The sequence below is a fragment of the Clinocottus analis genome, unplaced genomic scaffold (genome assembly GCF_023055335.1).
Source record: "Clinocottus analis isolate CAN_PGR_092001 unplaced genomic scaffold, fCliAna1.0.p SCAF_10, whole genome shotgun sequence".
Taxonomy (NCBI): Eukaryota; Metazoa; Chordata; class Actinopteri; order Perciformes; family Cottidae; genus Clinocottus; species Clinocottus analis.
Window position 1 is genome coordinate 10163047 of NW_027175821.1, and position 18064 is coordinate 10181110.

The 18064-nt window shown below is 42.4% G+C and overlaps 1 protein-coding gene across 2 annotated transcripts in view; it reads right to left on the bottom strand.

Annotated features, from left to right (window-relative positions):
* Positions 1-15708: 15708 nt before the first annotated feature.
* The window catches only part of LOC137792096 (protein diaphanous homolog 1), a 36317-nt gene continuing 33961 nt past the window's right edge, over positions 15709-18064 (bottom strand). For both annotated transcript variants that reach the window (XM_068587563.1, XM_068587554.1), the window contains 2 exons: positions 16454-16568; positions 15709-16306 (listed from right to left, as the gene is read on the bottom strand). In XM_068587563.1, coding sequence (XP_068443664.1) covers positions 16140-16306; positions 16454-16568 — 282 coding nt within the window. In that variant the 3' untranslated portion in view covers positions 15709-16139. The remainder of the gene's footprint in view (positions 16307-16453; positions 16569-18064) is intronic.

Consider the following 18064-nt stretch of genomic DNA (forward strand, 5'->3'; position numbering starts at 1 on the left):
TCTGCAACATCAGAGAGAAAGAGTGAGCAAGAGAGGAGGTGGCAGGGAGGCAGAAAGAGGGAGCCTGGAAAAGAAAAGAAATGACAAGAAAAGACTGAGGCTATTTTGAATCAATGCTGCGGTTCTCCCAAGTAGCACAGTAAAAGTTAATTTAACTTCTCGCCCAAACACAATCAGCTTGATCAAATCCATTAGAATATGGTAAATTGATATTAAGATACAAGGTGGCTCCGTGACCTTTTAACAACCCCCATGATTCTCTACCTTCAATTATGTCCGTTTCTCTAACTAGCCAACAGTTGCTGCATTGTCACCTACTGGCTGTTTAAACACTAACCAATTCTCCTCTCTTTTATCGGTTGTATCCCTCCTACTCAGAATCTACCATCAGTTAATCAGTTCATTCGGCTTCATCTCTTCACAAGATGATCTCTCTCACTCCAGAGATGAAGAGCTTTAACTTCACACAAATTAACACAACTGGAATAGTGGAGGGATTGAAGTAGAGGTTGGTACAAATGGCAGAGAGACTGAGTAAGAGAGGTGGAAATGGGCAGACTCGCATCCAGGTCACACCACCCTGTAGGGTAGAACTTCTCCATTGCCTCATAAACACCCAGCTTCCTTCATCCTTATCCACGTCTCAGAGAAACATGTGTTCCACGCCGTCTGCCCGGTCTATTCTATTATTCATGCGGTTTAATGCTCGCTCAAAGTGTGTGCACATGTGTGTTAGAGTGCTGGAAGTTCACATTAAAGAGCAGGAACGTGTCACTGCATGTCTGAAGACCAGCTGATGTGTTGGTCACATTGAGCTGCCAGTGTTAATGGCAAAAAAAAAAACAGCCATGACATATTCGTGTATGTGTGAATATGCACACACAAAAAGCACAACTTTACACAGCTGCATGGACATGAACAGACACACACACACACACACACACACACACACACACACACACACACACACACACAGGGTGCCAATGAGGCAGATGAGGAGTGAAAGGAGCCACATTAAACAGCCAAACTTGTCCTGTTTCGCTTTCATAGCCTCAGTCCATTTTCATAATGCATTAAAACCACCGCTGAGAGGAGAGGGAGACATGGAGAGGAGAGAGATGAGGAGGGGGTAGAGAGGGATGGAGAGAAAGAAATGGAAAAGAGGAGAGAAGGGACAAGAAACATTCTCAAAGTAATCTAAAGCTGGTGGATGCATGTGGGTGCGAGGAAACAAGATAAGGATGAAGGGAGTGGAGGAGTAAGAAAAGAGAGCTTGTCTCAGAGGCAAGATATGGGAATAGAAAGTGTCTGATAGAGACACAGACAGATTAGAGAGGTGGATAAAAGAAGATGGGATGCACTGATAAAACAAGTAAGGATGACGGCGAGAGATGGGGAAGATGATTTAGTCACAAACTTTCATTGTGTGCATTATGAAGGCTTGTCGGTTTCTTTATGTGTGCATGTGTTTGTAGAACCTTATGGTGTGTGCATGTGTGTGTGTGTGTGTGTGTGTGTGTGTGTGTGTGTGTGTGTGTGTGTGTGTATGCGTGTCTGTTACAGTGGCAAGGGGCAGAAGGTTCTTCGTTTCAGCACCAGCAGGCTGATGAGAGTTTGGGGCCAAACAGCCTGGAGGCAGAGATGGCCTTGTTACTCTCTCTCTCTTTTTCTTCTTTCTTTTCTTTCACACAAACAAACCCTCAATCGGAAATTCAACACAGCTACGGCCACTGTAACAAGCAAAGCATTTTGAACATCAAACCTCAGATCATAACGATATGGCAAAACACATAAAATGATACAATAAATATCCACTTCTTAAACTGTTAACTGCATTTTAGTTAAATATATCTTGACATAATTTACGGTATTATTCAATGACTAGAGTCTTATATACCTGAGTTTACATGCTTTAGCCTGTCAAAGCTCCATTGCAAGACATTCTCGACATCAATATTAAACCATGCGATACCTATAATGTAAAAGAAGTTCTAGCACGCTGATCAAACTGAGATTCAACACCCCATTCTAGATCCATGTGCAGCTCCATCACGCCCAATCATACTCCACTCTTATTCCAAATATAACAATTTTGTGAATTGGATACGGGTAAAATAATACAGGTTTGCTGCATGTTAGCCATAAGAATCCGACCAAGGTTTCTTTTTTGTTCGTTTTGGAAACTTTTTTGATTCAGTACAGGATGAACGTCAACTTGCTCAAACTTTAAACTTGCTTTAGGTACATAATCCATCACAGCTAAACGCTATGCCTGCTTTTACCCTCTTTCAAAAAGTTATGTTATTGTCATCAGTGAAGCTGCCGGGAGATAGCAAGTGCAATGTGTTTCTGACCTGGAGAGAAGCTATCTAGTTCACATGTACTCAAATAACCCTTACATTATGCTCTTCTGATCGTGATTTTATGACAACTTACGTCATGAATATATTGCTGTGGAGCAGCCAAGTCTCAAACCAGATTTCACTGACATTACTATACAAAAACAACTTAAATACAAAGTTCAGGAAATTTACTTAAAATCTTTACAAGCTGATTTATATGCCATGCTGAAATAAGCAGAAACAAATGGATGCCTGGAGGGTAAGAAAAAAAACAATCAAATGTAAAAAATAAAATAAAAAACGTTAGAAATAGATGGTGGCAATTTATTGTACATGGTTTGCAGTGGGCTAAAACATACCGTGCACCCAGAAGGATCTATTAAATGTCTAATAAGCTTCAATCAAATCTACAGAAAATGACGAGAGCAAGTGATTTCTGTTTATCGGCCGGTAAGGGAAGAGTTAAGGAACTAGTCGAATAGAGGCTGAGGCATCCAAAAGCCCATCTCCTCCAAGTCAATGGCGTGAAGGCTATCTCACACACACCTGACAGAGACAGAATGCTGCCAATAGTGCCGGAGGGAACAAGAGAGACGGAGGGCGGCAGACAGTCAGAAAGAAAGGGGGAAGGAGGGAACCGAAGAGAGAAAAAGAAAGGAGACAAAGAGAGAGAAAGCGAGAGAGTATAAAGCAAAGGCGTGGAAAGCGAGATGGATGGATAGTAGTGAGCACAGTGGTCAGAGGATGAGTATTGCTTGTTTGATTTGCATACTTGTTGCTGATTATGAGAAAAACTGTCAGAAGATGAATTGGAGAGGCAGCATTTTGTACTTGGGTGTTAAGAGAACTGACGACTGATAGAGGCACCGTGTTATAAAACACTAAGAGCTCCAGCAGCCACACGCTAAAACTTTAATCAGGCATTAATAAAAACAATATCATTACTGTCTGCCTGAGGAAGTATCAACACACACCTCACTGAATCTGGCAGGCAGGCAAATGCACAAAATTGCAGTCTAGGAAACATGCAGACATAAACAACCTCATCACTCAAGGTGTTTTTCCTGTTCTTACTCTGTCTCCATTCCCTTCCTATTCATCCTCCTGCTTTTTTATTGCGTTTTTATTGCCCTTCATATTTCAATCTATCTTTACAATCATTGTGTAAGATAAAGCACAAACAGTGTCTGGGCAGACAAAAGCACACACAGACACAAATGAGCATCTAGATGGGTGAAGAAGCGAAAAAGCATGAAGACTAAAAGCACCGTCTCAAGGACAAAGGTAAGCCACTCAACTCTTGTCTGAAAGCAGGGATGCTTCATACAGAAAAGAGGCTGAGACTTGAGTCAAGCAATTGTAAGTAGCACAGCTCCCCAGTCGCACTATTCATAAACCCAAATAAAGACAAACTATGAAAAATGAGGAGCTAGACACAAAATGGACATTTGGAGAGGCACACCTGAATGCCGTAGCCTTCTTGAAAGAGTAGCAGAGCTATAGAAATCTCTCTTTTCTCTGACAAAGATAGCCTGGAAATATGAAAGCACAGAATGAAAGCCTACACAGGACCTTAAGGGACGGGATAATGGTGGCACAGAAAGCAGAAAACAAGGCCGTGAAGAAGACTGAGTCATTTTATGGATGTTCCAAGAAGATGGGAAGGAAGTTGAAGGGAAAAGTGTGAGGATGGATGAACAGTAGAAGATGGTAATAAGCAAAAGAGGATAATAAAGTAAGGCAGTCAGAGAAGGAGGTAGATAGGGTAAAAAGAACTGAAGAAAGTAATAGTCAGAAAAATCATTAAAACATATTTTACTTTTCTTTCTTAGTTCAGCATGATCCTTGCCCTATATACACACTCTCAAACAGAGGGAGATATGTGAATGTGCACGGGTGTGCACGCATGTGAACGGATCACGCATCGATAACATTACACTCCTTAATTCCTAATTAATCCTTCTAAACTGGATTATGGCGCAGAGCATGACAAGCCCAGGATTCCACTCTTCGCCCTGACGTGTGTGTGCGTGTTTCAGTTTAAGGTCTCATAAGGCCAGCCTGTCCTCAGTTACATGATGTTGGGAAATTAAGTTGACGGTGTCTGTGGTCCCCAATGACAAACACACACACACACACAAACTCATTCATTTAGTCTGTCTCACTCACACTCACACACACGCAGTCCCTAGACTATAGGTCTTGAAACGCTTATGAATTATTGTGGTGAGTGGCAAGAACTCGTAGCATAACTTTACACATTTTAAGCTAGGACTCAGGGGGGATATGTGCTTACTCACATAACTGACACAGGTCCCCTGACACGCACACTTGTCCTCTTTTGAAAGCTGCCACACAAACTGTCCCATGTGATGTATTCTCCATTACTATGCAGTTTGAAATAAAACCAGAGGGCTTTACAGATGCCAATACTAATGAAGTTTACGTTCTATTGCACTTTGAAGATGAGCCTAGTATCGTATTTTAAAGCAAAAAAGATTCCATTTCTGTTCACTCCTGTCTTTTCGGGGGGAAAGACCTAAGCTATAATCCACCAAGAGTAAATTATATGTGGTAAATGTTAAAGTAAAGAAACAATAGGGAAATGTACATAGGCTGAGCAACTTTTTTTGATGGCTGTTCAGGTAGCGAAGGGCACTTTAAGGATTTTCACATGACCAAAGGTAACCATTAAGAGGCTGGATGGACAGCTGTAAAATGCACACAATGACTAAGCTGATAATTACTTTTAATCAAGTGGAAAATCCTTTGCACCCAAACATAACTGCATGTACCTTTTATGTGGTCACTGATAAAATGATATCATGCTAAAAAAAGAAAAAAAAACTTGGAAGGGAAACTTGAGATAGTAGATGCACATAAAAGCCTTTGGAAAGTGCAAGTAGATTTTGGCTAAAAGTCTCAAGGAAAACTAGCTACATTTGGCCCACAGTATGAATTAATAATGTGTAACATATTGTACTGCGTGTACAGCTTTGTGTTCTGTGCTCATTAAACCATGCTGGCTGCGGAGACGATTGGGGGGGCAGAAAAGGGATGTAGTGTGATGGATATATGGAGGGAGGGTCACAAAGGGATAGATGGAGTGAGTTGGGGGGGATTAGCATGCTTTCATGCGTTCTACACCTCAATGGAGCACCATGGGGCTTGTTGAAGCCTCTAAGTGCTATGAAGTATTAAGCAGACGATCTCTAAGGAAACCCGGTGGTATGTGCGTATGCGTATGTGTGTGCTCATGTGTGCGTGGTGTGTGCCGACTGACCGCTAACTTTGTACAGTTAAGTACTAAGCCCTAAATAACCTATTTGGAAAACAGAAAGAGGAAAAGAAAGGATTCAGTGGAGAGAAACTTTGAGAGCATACACAGCGTGCATTCAAAAGCTCGCTGTGACCCGTTCCACTCCTCTGAGAGGAAAAGCAGAGAGAGAAAAAAGAAAGGGACAGAGAAGAGAAATGTATCTATCCATCTGTTCTCTCACAGAGTGGAAAAAAAGGCATGCATGACACACATGTTGATCAAGTCACCTTTTGTTAAGAGCAGCAGAGTTGTCTCCCGTGACAGCAGTCAGAATGCTGTACGCCACTAAGACCAAACTGAACCCCTCAACTCTCTGCCCAGCTCTCTCTTATTTCTCTTTTTTTTTCACTCACATGCTCTCACAGCTAACTTAACTCCGTTTCCACATTTTACCTCAACATCCATCTCCTCAATCACTCTCGTCGCTTCATGTCTCTCCACCTTTTGATCATTTGTCATTCCTTCATTCCCTCCCTCAGTGCTCTCTTCCGTCATACACAGATCACTCCTGCCTCCATTCGTCCTTCTCCTGGCCTCATTCATTCTGCACCCCTCTCCTTCACTCTGGCCTCAATAACGCCATCCGTCTTCTAATCTACTGAACCAAGATAAGTCTCCATCCATCTGCATCTCTGACAGTAATATATCCTACTTTTTTCTATATTGTACTTGCAGGTTTCTGAAGTTATAGTAATGCCATTTGAAGAGTAATGTAAAAAATAAAAGAAACAACTGACGTGACAAACTTTGCCATGAATATTACGGATTAGTATAAATTGTGTCAGTCTTAAGTCACAGAATGCAAGTTTATACCTACTACTCTCCTCCGCCACTGTATGCTACTTTTTTTTTTTTTTTTTGGCAAACAATGCAGCGGCCTTCATGTTTGTTTCCTTCAACTGACTTCAATCAAGCAGCATACTTGTTATCATCAAACTAGCTCCCAAAAATTTGCACTCTCTCATAGTGGCGGCAAGCTTTTATCTTTCTTGGGTTAGCCAACTACGTCGTGAGCCAACAAAAAAACAACACTTTTAGTAACTTTCTCCCATTAAAGCTGCAGTACTGCATGAAGTACTATCAACATTTTTTAGAGTCTGGAAGAAAGGAAAGCAGCACGTTTGTAGTTCTATGCAGACAGCTTACAGCTCTGAATATCCTTAAAACTTAACTGCCAATAACAGTGTCCTTTTAGATTTTCATTCAAATTAAATCAACTAGAAAAAAAAGTATTAAATCACTTCAGTGATTTGTTTTTAAGATCTTCCAGGACTTGAAATATGTTTATTTTATTATTAGTGGTATCATTTGCAATGCTGTTGTGGTCTGTTGCTCTTGCTGCTATATTCTTTGAGGCTAGAAACAAAGAAACCAGTGAGAAGGTAAAGCTTGAGAGTAAATGAAAGCACATGCAACTTTGAAAGCAAAAAACTCTGGCTTCTTCAAAAACTTTCCAGAACAGACTGAAAAAAAAAACATTCTTGGAGAGATCTTTAGAAGTCTCTGGCGTACCATTCACCCAAACAGACAGGAGTTGCTGCTGCTGATGCCATGTGCATGCACAACAAGTCCTGAAAGGTTCACTCCGCTCGCTGCGCATCTACAGTGTAACTGTTCTAGCAGACAAAGCACTTCTAAGTTCAATACATGGAAGACCAAAGACAGACAGTACATGTGCAAAACCTGTGACCCACATTAGTTTTAGGCACCGTATATCGGGTGTACTGTTGCGTGTTATAGATGGGATTTAATCTCGCACAGCTTCACGTCCTTCTTAGCACATTCTGCCATCACTAGGAGTACTTGCATTACAGGCTTTGTTCAAGCTAAGATAGATTTTGGTGGTTATCGTTTTTTTTGGTAAAGTCTGACTCTAATTTTCAGGCCCAGTCAAGCTCCACAGCCCATCTGAGATGGTACAACTTCAAAGCCCACTCCCTCAGATCAATACCTTAAGTAGTAACTTCATTCACACAATGACAAATTACTCATCTGCTTTGTCCCTCTCTTTCTTTTACTGTTAGTCCCTGCTACCATCGCCCCGCTTTGCCAGTCTCAGTTTCACCCTGCAGTTAATCTGCTGGGTGGAGTGATGAGCGCTTGGGGAACCAACAAGGGGAAGATGAAGGAGATGAAGAAAGAGGGGAATGAGAGGAGGGGGAAGAGGATGGGGAGTGAGCGATGGCCATGCATTATTGAGCATACAGAGTGGAGTTTTTAGGGGATAAATGTGAAAGCATGTTTAGGGACAACCTTTTCCCTTCTGCCCTCCCAGCCTTCTCCCTCCCTTTATTTCTCGCCCTCCCTCCAACTTTCCTTCCCCCACGAGGATCACCACATCTCTTATTCAGTGGGGAGGTTAAAAATTCAAAGCTGGGAGGGAGGAGGTGCGGGGAGGAAAGAGAGTACCTGAAAATGGTCAAAATGGAGGAATGTCTTTAGGGAGTTTTCACAAGTGCTAATCTACAGAGCTCCTTGCTTTGATTAGGCGAGTGTGGATGTACGTGTGGTAAGGGTGAAGGGGGGAGGGGGAGAGAGGGTGAGCAGACGTACATTTTCATGGAGTGCAATGTAGCACACAACATGGTAAAAAATTAAGGTGCCTGCAGGGCGAAGCAGAACCCACGTCTCACAGAACACGACACATGCAGATACCGAGTAATGGAGCAAAGGCTTGCGCACGCACACACACACACACACACACACACACACACACACACACACACACACACACACCCTTATTGTACTCATATAAACTATGCATACAGGTCTAAGTTAGTGTGCCTCCCCATCCATGACACATAAATACATACATTTTAGTCCCCACACACACGGTTAATAGTAGCAAATTAAGTTCAGAAAGTGGAGCATAGCCTGGTCAAGCCATCAAGTCTTGTAAATACCATCATTGTCGGTGTAAATGCCACTGGGTTATCCACATTACACACATCCTCCACAGCTACGGACCAGGGGGCATTTTTTACACCAGCGGCAATAAAAGCTGGGCAGGTTACCCCCCCGACACACACACACACACACACACACACACACACACACACACACACACACACACACACGAAGCAGAAAGTGCACACGCATGCACGCGCACTCAAAGTTGGAAACAAGTGTGCAAAGTTTGGGTGAAATTGATAGTTTTAATATGTGTGATTGTGTGAGAACCCTGAAGACATGGTCTAAGCCATCAGCATAATGGGGCCGATTGACTAATAGCACCCTAATAACTCTCAAGCTAGCTAACATGGCATCAGTAGCAGCTCAGGGCTACTGTTTTAACAATTCTACTGAGATAGGAGCTTTGGACTTTAAAGGACACTTTGAAATGCCTCTGTTGCTGCCATCTATCTTGCTTTTCTCATTTTACTTTATCTTCACCCCCCACCAGTTTTCCGTCATTTTCTGGTTCCATCCGTCGTTTATTGTCTCTTTTCATGAGAACCCCTTTATCAGGCAGAGATAAGGGAAAAGAGATGAGGAAATCAGGAGAGAGAAGAGGAAGAGGAGAAGGAGGAAGGATGATGAGGGTTATTGCTCCCATCTTGTCATCTCCATCTTTGAAGTTGTTGCTCTTTACCGCTCCATTTTTTTAATGTATGCTATCAGTGACATCAAAGTGGGGTAAGCCTCTTGCGTGTGTCACTGCCCTCAGGGATAGGTAGCTAATATTGCAAAAAATAAACAGAGGGAGGCGCTAAGGCGGGGAGCCGCAGCCATCCTTAGTTAAGCTGCACTGCACTTTGACTCTTTCTTCTCATCTCTTTATCTCTCCCCCTTTCTCATGATTAACAGGATTTCTTATCATAGATACAGCCTCGGTATGACTTCTCTTCCTCAACTAGTCAATACGAAAATTAAAGATCCTCTGCCTTCACAACACTTAACCATCTCAGAGATGCAGGTTTGCACACATGTTAGTCTGCATACACACACAAACGCCATACATATATAGGAAATATAGGACGGGGGAGGGAAAAAAGTATGCTGCTGTTACCAGGAGGAGCAAAACAGGAATAAAGAGTGGGTGGAAGAGTGTAGGTGTGCATGTCTATATCCCCACAACCTTCCATCTCTGTTCTTTTTTTTTCCCTCTTGGCCTCGGCGAAAAGAGACGGACTCAGAAACACTGGGGATACTTAGCATCTGTAACAAGCTTTTGAGTTTATCAGCCAATCCCTCAATTAAAAGACACACACACAGATTACAAAAACAAGCACATACAGACGCACGGAGGCTCTCTCAGTCACTGCACAGCTGTCATATCACTGGGAACATTGAAATGGTAATGGTGTTAGGATGAGACATTGGAACGCTGGCTGGCTGGCTGGCTGACCGACTGGCTGGCTGGTTAGGAGAGGAGCCGAGTGAAGCGAAGAAAGCCTATTCCGTTTAAAAACAGGATAATCTCCCGGAAAGAGAAAAGGCAGCAAGGAGATTAGGCACACACAGCGGTAATGCTCCGATATGAGTACACTTAGCTCATTTGCATGTAAAACAGAGGAGAGAGATATAACGAGGGAGGGATAGAGTGAGGGATGGAATGAAGAGAATGAGTGGGACAAAAGCATGTATGAGTGTGTGTGTGTGTGTACACATGTGCATGTTTCTGCTTGTGCATTTGAGAGAGCTGTTGCATTTGGCAACGAGAGCCAATTTGAGCGCAAACAGATGTGTTTGAACCTGATAAGGCCTGATGAATGAGCGGCGTTTTGCGGCTGTTCCTCAAACATAAAGAGATGGTGAATGAGAGAGAGCTTGCTATTGCCGCACTGAGAATACACACCGAGGCTTAGTGAGCAAGCAGAGCCAACCTAATGCAACGCTACTGTTAAAGGCTTAAGAGGTATAGTTAGGATTTCAACTTAAGCACTGGTACACATAAATGTGCATGGAACACAACCCGAAAACATCAAATCTTTCATTTACAGGTTATACCTGCATATTGAAAAGCCAGCCTATATATGGGCTATAGGTGCTGTTTTGATTTAAGTCTCTTACAGACACCACTGAGCAGAGACCCATATTTATCCAATTGTCTGGTCATTTGTAGTTGACAGAAGTGTGTGTGTGTGTGTGTGTGTGTGTGTGTGTGTGTGTGTGTGTGTGTGTGTGTGTGTGTGTGTGTGTGTGTGTGTGTGTGTGTGTGTGTGTGTGTGTGTGTGTGTGTGTGTGTGTGTGTGTGTGTGTGTGTGTGTGTGTGTGTGTGTGTGTGTGTGTGTGTGTGTGTGTGTGTGTGTGTGTGTGTGTGTGTGTGTGTGTGTGTGTGTGTGTGTGTGTGTGTGTGTGTGTGTGTGTGTGTGTGTGTGTGTGTGTGTGTGTGTGTGTGTGTGTGTGTGTGTGTGTGTGTGTGTGTGTGTGTGTGTGTGTGTGTGTGTGTGTGTGTGTGTGTGTGTGTGTGTGTGTGTGTGTGTGTGTGTGTGGAAAAGGGTGAAATTAGGTAAGAGTAGAAATGGCTGCATCCAGAAATGGAATGAAGAGAGAATAGACGGAAAGGATACTATGGTATTTTCCCCAGCTCTTTCTACAGCATTAGTGACCCTTGCATTAACCTGCTTCTCTTTCTGCAGTCCCAGCCTGAACACTGTATGATTTATTAACAAGGGGTGCTTCTGTGTACTACATAAGTACAAACATATACAGAGAGATACACACGCACACGCATGTGTACACGCACACAGAGAACTTAAAAACACATTACACACAAGCTTTTCAAAGCCAATACTGATTTAGCACAATCGCACAAGCAGGCACAAACACTCTTGTGGCTGAATAAAGTGTGCCCATTCCTTATTAGGAATCTAAGTGCTTTATTAGTACATATTTTAAACAGTCTCAGGAGACTGCAGCTCTGAGTCTACACATCCGATAAACTCTTATCTAAAATTCTCCCTAATTATACGCACACAAATGTACACAAACTCGAATACAACTCTCAAATGCTTCTTGGCTGCAACCTAGAGGGGATCCAACAGTGGAAAACAAATATCTTCTGGAAGTGGGCTGTGTGGGGATTATGAAACTGGGATGGAAGACGAGGTGGAAGGAGGGAGGGAGAAACGAAAGAAGCCCAAAGAAGTAAACAAGAGAGTCTCGCCCATTCTCACCTGTGGTCATTTATCGAAAACTTGCAATTAACGTATCAGGCCTGTCAAAATGTGGAGCAGTGACTGCACGGCCATCAGAAGAGAAACTAGGCTGCATTATTTTATTTTATTTTACACAATATTTTGTCTATAAACTATGATGACAAAAATGGTAAATCAATATATTAGACAGCTGATATTTTTGTAACATTCTTGCAATCAGTCTGCTGTAATATCAAAATTAAATAACAGTACCAGGTGACATGCGTTTGCATGAGTTATTTCATTATCATGGACATTTTCTGACTGACTTCGAGGCAGTGTTCTGTAACAAAAAAGTCACCAAGTGTCGTGAACTTTGTTTAGCAGAAGATGTAATAACCTAATCAACAACACCGCACCATATTTCTCCCTGCCTTTTGCTAATATATGACATATCTCATCCCTTTGACTACCACCCGAGAGACTCCAGGCAAGCATGGGCAAATACACACACACTTTCTTGCTGATTGGTGGCTCATTAAGGTGAAAAGTGAATGGAGCAGACCTAAGAGGAAACTCAGCAACACAAATACACGTACACACAGACACACCTACAGAGAAGGAAATTGATTTCTTCAGAACACAGGCAGATCAAAAGGCTTATTATAATTGGTTTGTAAATGTGGTTGAGCTCAACCACCCACCCACCCTCTCCCTCTCCCTCTCTCTCTCTCTACACTCACCAGCATGCAGGCACCCGTGCACTGACAAGCATGCATTCATCTGTAAAGAAATCTGGACTTCATAGAAAGCGAATGTGCTACAGGAAGGTACTGTTGCATGTGTAGGTGTGTTATAAAGCTATATACAATTGATGGGGTCCCAAGTGACTCTTTTGGGTGGGTTCTCAACTGGAAAATAAAAATTAGTTGTCCTACTCCAACAGACACAGAAACACAGCAATAGAGACTGAGAGACAGAACAGGGAAGGGTGTAAAGGCTGGAGAATTGGGATATGAAAATGATCCTCACATTATGAGGATTAATAATCATATATGCTTCTGGCCCTTTTCTCTTCCTTTCTCTCCCGAATCAAATTAATCACCAACGTCCCCCCTAGCCCACCCTTTCCCTATGCTCACTCTTTTTTCACCCACTTCCTCCTCCTTCTGCTCTCTCATTCTTTTGCTAATTGGGCTATCTGAGGTGCCGACTTCAAAAGGCACCTGCTATCAAACCCGGTCTGAAAAAGTGAGAAGAGGACAGTTGAGGATATCTGCACATATTAGGAACAGTATGAATTCTAGCCTCGTCGCTGTCTTACGCACTCCAAAACAGTGGGTATCAGCATAACGACTGGTTGGATTCTATTCACCTTTTATTATTACTATTGTTATTATTATTAAAAGAAAGAGAAGAAAACAAATGCTAAAAAGCAGAAAACAGACACAAGTGCTTCAAAGTGAGAAATGAACCACTAGCTTAAGAGAGAATGTGGAGATAAGCTTGCCGACTGAAACCTTACATACTCTACTAAGCGTTTAACAGCCACACACACACTTGCTCATCTAAACAACTTGGCTGTTTAGAATTGCAAATAGTCATATCGGGTCTCCGATTATAAGCCCTTAAACTCGCAAAGCCCAACAATAGGAAAAAAAAAAATAATATGCCTACAGGAAGAAGATGACAGTATACTAAGCTTTCTGTAGTAAAAATATTGCAGTGGAATTTGGCTCGTTCTGTCAAAATAAAATAAAAATAAAAGCCGTATCATCGTCATCGAGCTATACAGAAAATATGCCCAAACAGCTCTTAGAGGTACTTTGGGAACTTTGGCAGTTTGCATCCTCGATAAGCTAAAACCAACTAAATGTATTGACTTAATATATAATACATACTTCTCCTTTCCCATGTTGACTGTTTGTTTTGTCATGCCAGGTGCTTAGCAGTACAGTAATACTAACAGTGGCCTTGGATTCAATGGTTGTTTACCAGGCAACTTAAGAAGTTGGAGAGGAGGGAGGTGAAAAGTCCTGAAGTAAAGGAGGCTCAAATGAAAAATTAATCAAATAGCAGTCTGGACATGTTCATCTCTTGCCTGACCTAAGAACCATTGTTGAAAACATGTAGTCAAGTAGGCTCAATGCTGAAATATGATTGTATCAGGCAGATGTCTGAGTATATGTGAAGTGAATACATTAAAAAAAAACAAGAAACCAACCCAACACTAAAGAATTTAGCAAACATTTAGAAAAGTCTCTGTTATAACTTAATGGAGTTTACAGTAATGGAGCTTTTAAAAAAAGGAAAAGACAATACTTATTTGGGATATTGTAGTATTGTAATATGGCATGAAATATAAAGTCTCAAGTCACATATTGATATATTGTCCAGCTCTTAATTCAACTACTACAAATTATAAAAGGTTTGAATTATCATCTCTGTAGTTTGTCCAGGCTCGTCGTGGGATTCGGTAGGTTAAAGTCAGACATGCTCAGCAGCTGAAAGGCGACAGGGGCATCAAGGATATCTGGTCTGACCTTGAATACTGAACTTGAACCTGTTAACAGATTCAAATACACAGCTAGAGAAATACAGACTGACCGGCATTTAGCTGTTGGACTCCGCGCCTTGCACTTAAAAGTTGAGAATATTTGAACTTTTATGCGAGCCTAAAAAACGCGGCTTTAAAAGACGCACATGAACCATAGGAAAACAATAGTTTTACTAGCGACGCGTTTTTGAGAGTCACATCTGGTGTGATCGGCCCCTGAAAATGAAATAACTATATAGATAAACAGCTAACTATGAAATATGTGTGTGTGTGTGTGTGTGTGTGTGTGTGTGTGTGTGTGTGTGTGTGTGTGTGTGTGTGTGTGTGTGTGTGTGTGTGTGTGTGTGTGTGTGTGTGTGTGTGTAGAATTGTGTTTGTAAGAGCTGTGTACTGCCAGAGGGCGTGTCTCCCACCATCAGCTCTGTGCTCTTCTACAGAGACTCAAAGGTCAACACCCCTGACCTTGCCCTGAGCACATTACCCCCTCCTCCCCACTTCACTTTTCTGTGTGGGTGTGTGCGTGCAACACCAGCCACACAGTTGGACAGCTGATAGAGAGGAGGAAGAAAGGTCAGGAAGGGTCAGCGGTTGCTCGATGTGTTGTCTGTCCGTTTGCTGGTAACAAGGAATGCAGGAGGAGGAGGAAAATGGAAGATGAGGAAGAGTGAAGAAAGGCTTCCAGAAATGAGGGATTAGGAGAGAGATGGGAAGGTTATGAGGAATGTATTATGCCTTGAGTGGTGTTTAAGCAAGAAAAGGAAGGACAAGAGGTGAAGGGTCAATCTTTATAACCAGAGCTGGTTGTTTATTCTACATCGGTGTATGCACAGCCACCGACACACAGATATGTACACACAACATGGACAGTGAGGATTAAACCTCACATGCATACTAACAGAAAAATAAGATGCTTACAAAACAGCTCAATAAAACCTAATTAGGTTTTGAAGAATATGCTTTTCAACCAAACTCCAACAAATTTAAGGAACACAGCAGAATCCAACAACAGACACACTGAACCAGGCCAGTCACACCCTCACCCACCCACCCACGCCCCCACACACACACAGAGAAAAGGCCACGGTGTCTTTATAGTCAGCGCTCAGAAAAGGTTATTAGACATCAACCGGAACGAGCGGCTGTCTCAGCCAATAAAAAAATGGAGGCGTGGGTGCACGAGCCAAGGAGGTCGAGGGGTCAAATCAAGGAGTGACAGGCGGACGTTAGGACTTGCCATACAGGTGAATGTCGATGGGACAGCTGCCAACACTGACATTTAACTGACATCAACGGCTTGCATCAGCCATGTGTGCATGTGCACTTCTGTTTATGTATATGACATGAGCAAGAGTCAGTGTGTCTATGTGTACTGAGACTGAATCTGAAGGTCAGAATCTCACACACACACACACACACACACACACACACACACACACACACACACACACACACACACACACACACACACACACACACACACACACACACACACACACACACACACACACACACACACACACACTTCCCAGTGTCCTGGTTACAATATGAATATGGAGGAGTTGGAGCAGAAGGCTCAGTGACACTGGGACAAGGTGATAGGAGTGGACAGGTGTGCGTGTGCGAGTGTATGCCCGTGTGTCAGCGCTTTGTGCCAGGACAGCAGGTGGCTAGTCAAAGGACATCAGTGACCTTCTCCTTATCCTTTCCTCCACCCTCCTCTCTTTATCCATCTCTTCCTCTGTCCCCAAGTCCCAATTCATCTCACCCGACGCCGTCTCTGCACAACAAGTCTCGGGCACATTGAGAAGATGAACACATACACAAACACAGGTGTGGGTGGTTTATTCATGAACTTGTGTGAGAAGCTGTTTTGACACAGTGTTACTGAATAATGTAAATGTGCAGCGTGTCCTCCAAGTAGAGGAAGGGAAGGTTGAGAAAGGCTGAAGAGTATGTGTGAAAAAACAACTAAATGGAAGTGGGTGCATGATATTCTTACCTTTAGTGGCTGATGGAAGCAGGAGGATTGAAATAGACATGGAATTGAGAGGGGAGGGATGTGGGAGAGGTGAGACACAAAGGAAAAACATTGCTCATTACTGTGAAACACAACATGATGACAGCAGTAGTGAAAACATACAAGCCAGACACTCACTCTTTGTCTGTGAGGAGAAGGCCAAAGTGAGTTTGGCAAAGAGCTCATTGTTTTCAAATTTTCCCTCTTTCGCCTTGGTCCAGAAACTATTCTCAGAGAGCTCCTCAGGTCCGATCTAAGGGAGAAAAAAAACGTCAGTATGTACAAAAAGAGAAAGCGGGAAATGGTGAGATTACATCAAGAAGAGAAAGATGTATTGTATCCGTTAAATAACCATATCATCAAATTGACTCAATTTTCCCAAAATGGCCATCCGTGCACCTGGCAAACAATGAAATGAGCAGATAAAGAAGTCGGCAGAACAAACGAAACAGCCGGGCTGTAAAAGGGAGAGGCAGAAGTATGATGGAGCGAGGGGGTCGAGAAGGGTGAAAAAAAGATGCAAGGCACAAAGAGTAAAGAAAGAGAAGGAAACAGGTTGTTATTTTCTCTAATCTTCGCACACTGTCTCTACCACAAAGCATCCAGAGCTTCACACACAGAAATGCAAAGCAATACAAAGGATACAGCTTTTTTCTATCTCCATTCTTTCTTCAGCCTTTCTCGTGTGCTCTCGATCTATCTCTCCCTTCATCTTGGCGTTGCTCGCTCACTCTCTCTCTCTTTTGGTCACAAGTCAAAATTAACTTTGTATGATTTTCCTTCACTTTCTGAGTGCTCTCATTAAAGAAAAAGAGAAAGAGAGAAAGTGAAACACAGAGAGCAAAAGAGAAAGCAGTGGTAGTAAATTTACAGATATCAGTTCTTTCATTATGGACAAAGCCTCAGGGATGGGGGCGTAGGACGGAAAAGACAGAGTAGGGAAAGGAAATGTGATATGGGGATGAGCTGAAGGAGCAAGAAAGAAAAGCAAGAGAGTACGCAAAAAAGGAGGATGAGACCAGGCCAGAAAAAAAAAGTTAATTTAAATTACAAAAGAATACTGTCCTTTCTAGCAGCAATTTAATTATCTTTCAGTAGCGCTGTTAAAAGAAGAAGGCTTATTAAAAAGCAATTTCTGTGACATCCTCGTCAAACACTTTCACCAGCCCAAGAGAGTGAGGGAGAGAGAAAGAGGGAGAGGGATGGAGAGGGAGAGGGAGAGAGAGAGAGAGAGAGAGAGAGGGGGAGAGGGAGAGAGAGAGCCAGAGCAAGAGAGAGAGAAGCTAAATGCTGATGAAGTCTGCTGAAGCCATTAAACAGTAGCTTTAGGCTAAAGAAAGACAGAGGGCCGTTTTGATGTTTTAACCATCACAGATGAGAGGGTGGAGAAGAACATGAAGCACATAGTCATGAGATACACGTATGCATGCAAGTCACTTCAGGTCAGAATCTCACTATTAGAGCTCCAATGCTCTCACACTGTTGCACACAATAAAGAACACCCTGAGCTATTTCAAATTGTACTGTTAAACTTAGTACGGTAAAATACATAAACTGTAAATTACATTAGAATTATTTACGTTGTTTTATGAAAAGCAGAACAGCCGCATGATATTTAATCTGGCAAGTGTCTCATCAAATCAAATAATCTAGATAACATAAATGTAAATAAGACATTGCAGATTTGTTTTTTCCACAATAGTTTTACATCACCAGGTACTTGATTGAAAACTGATTATTTTTAGAGCC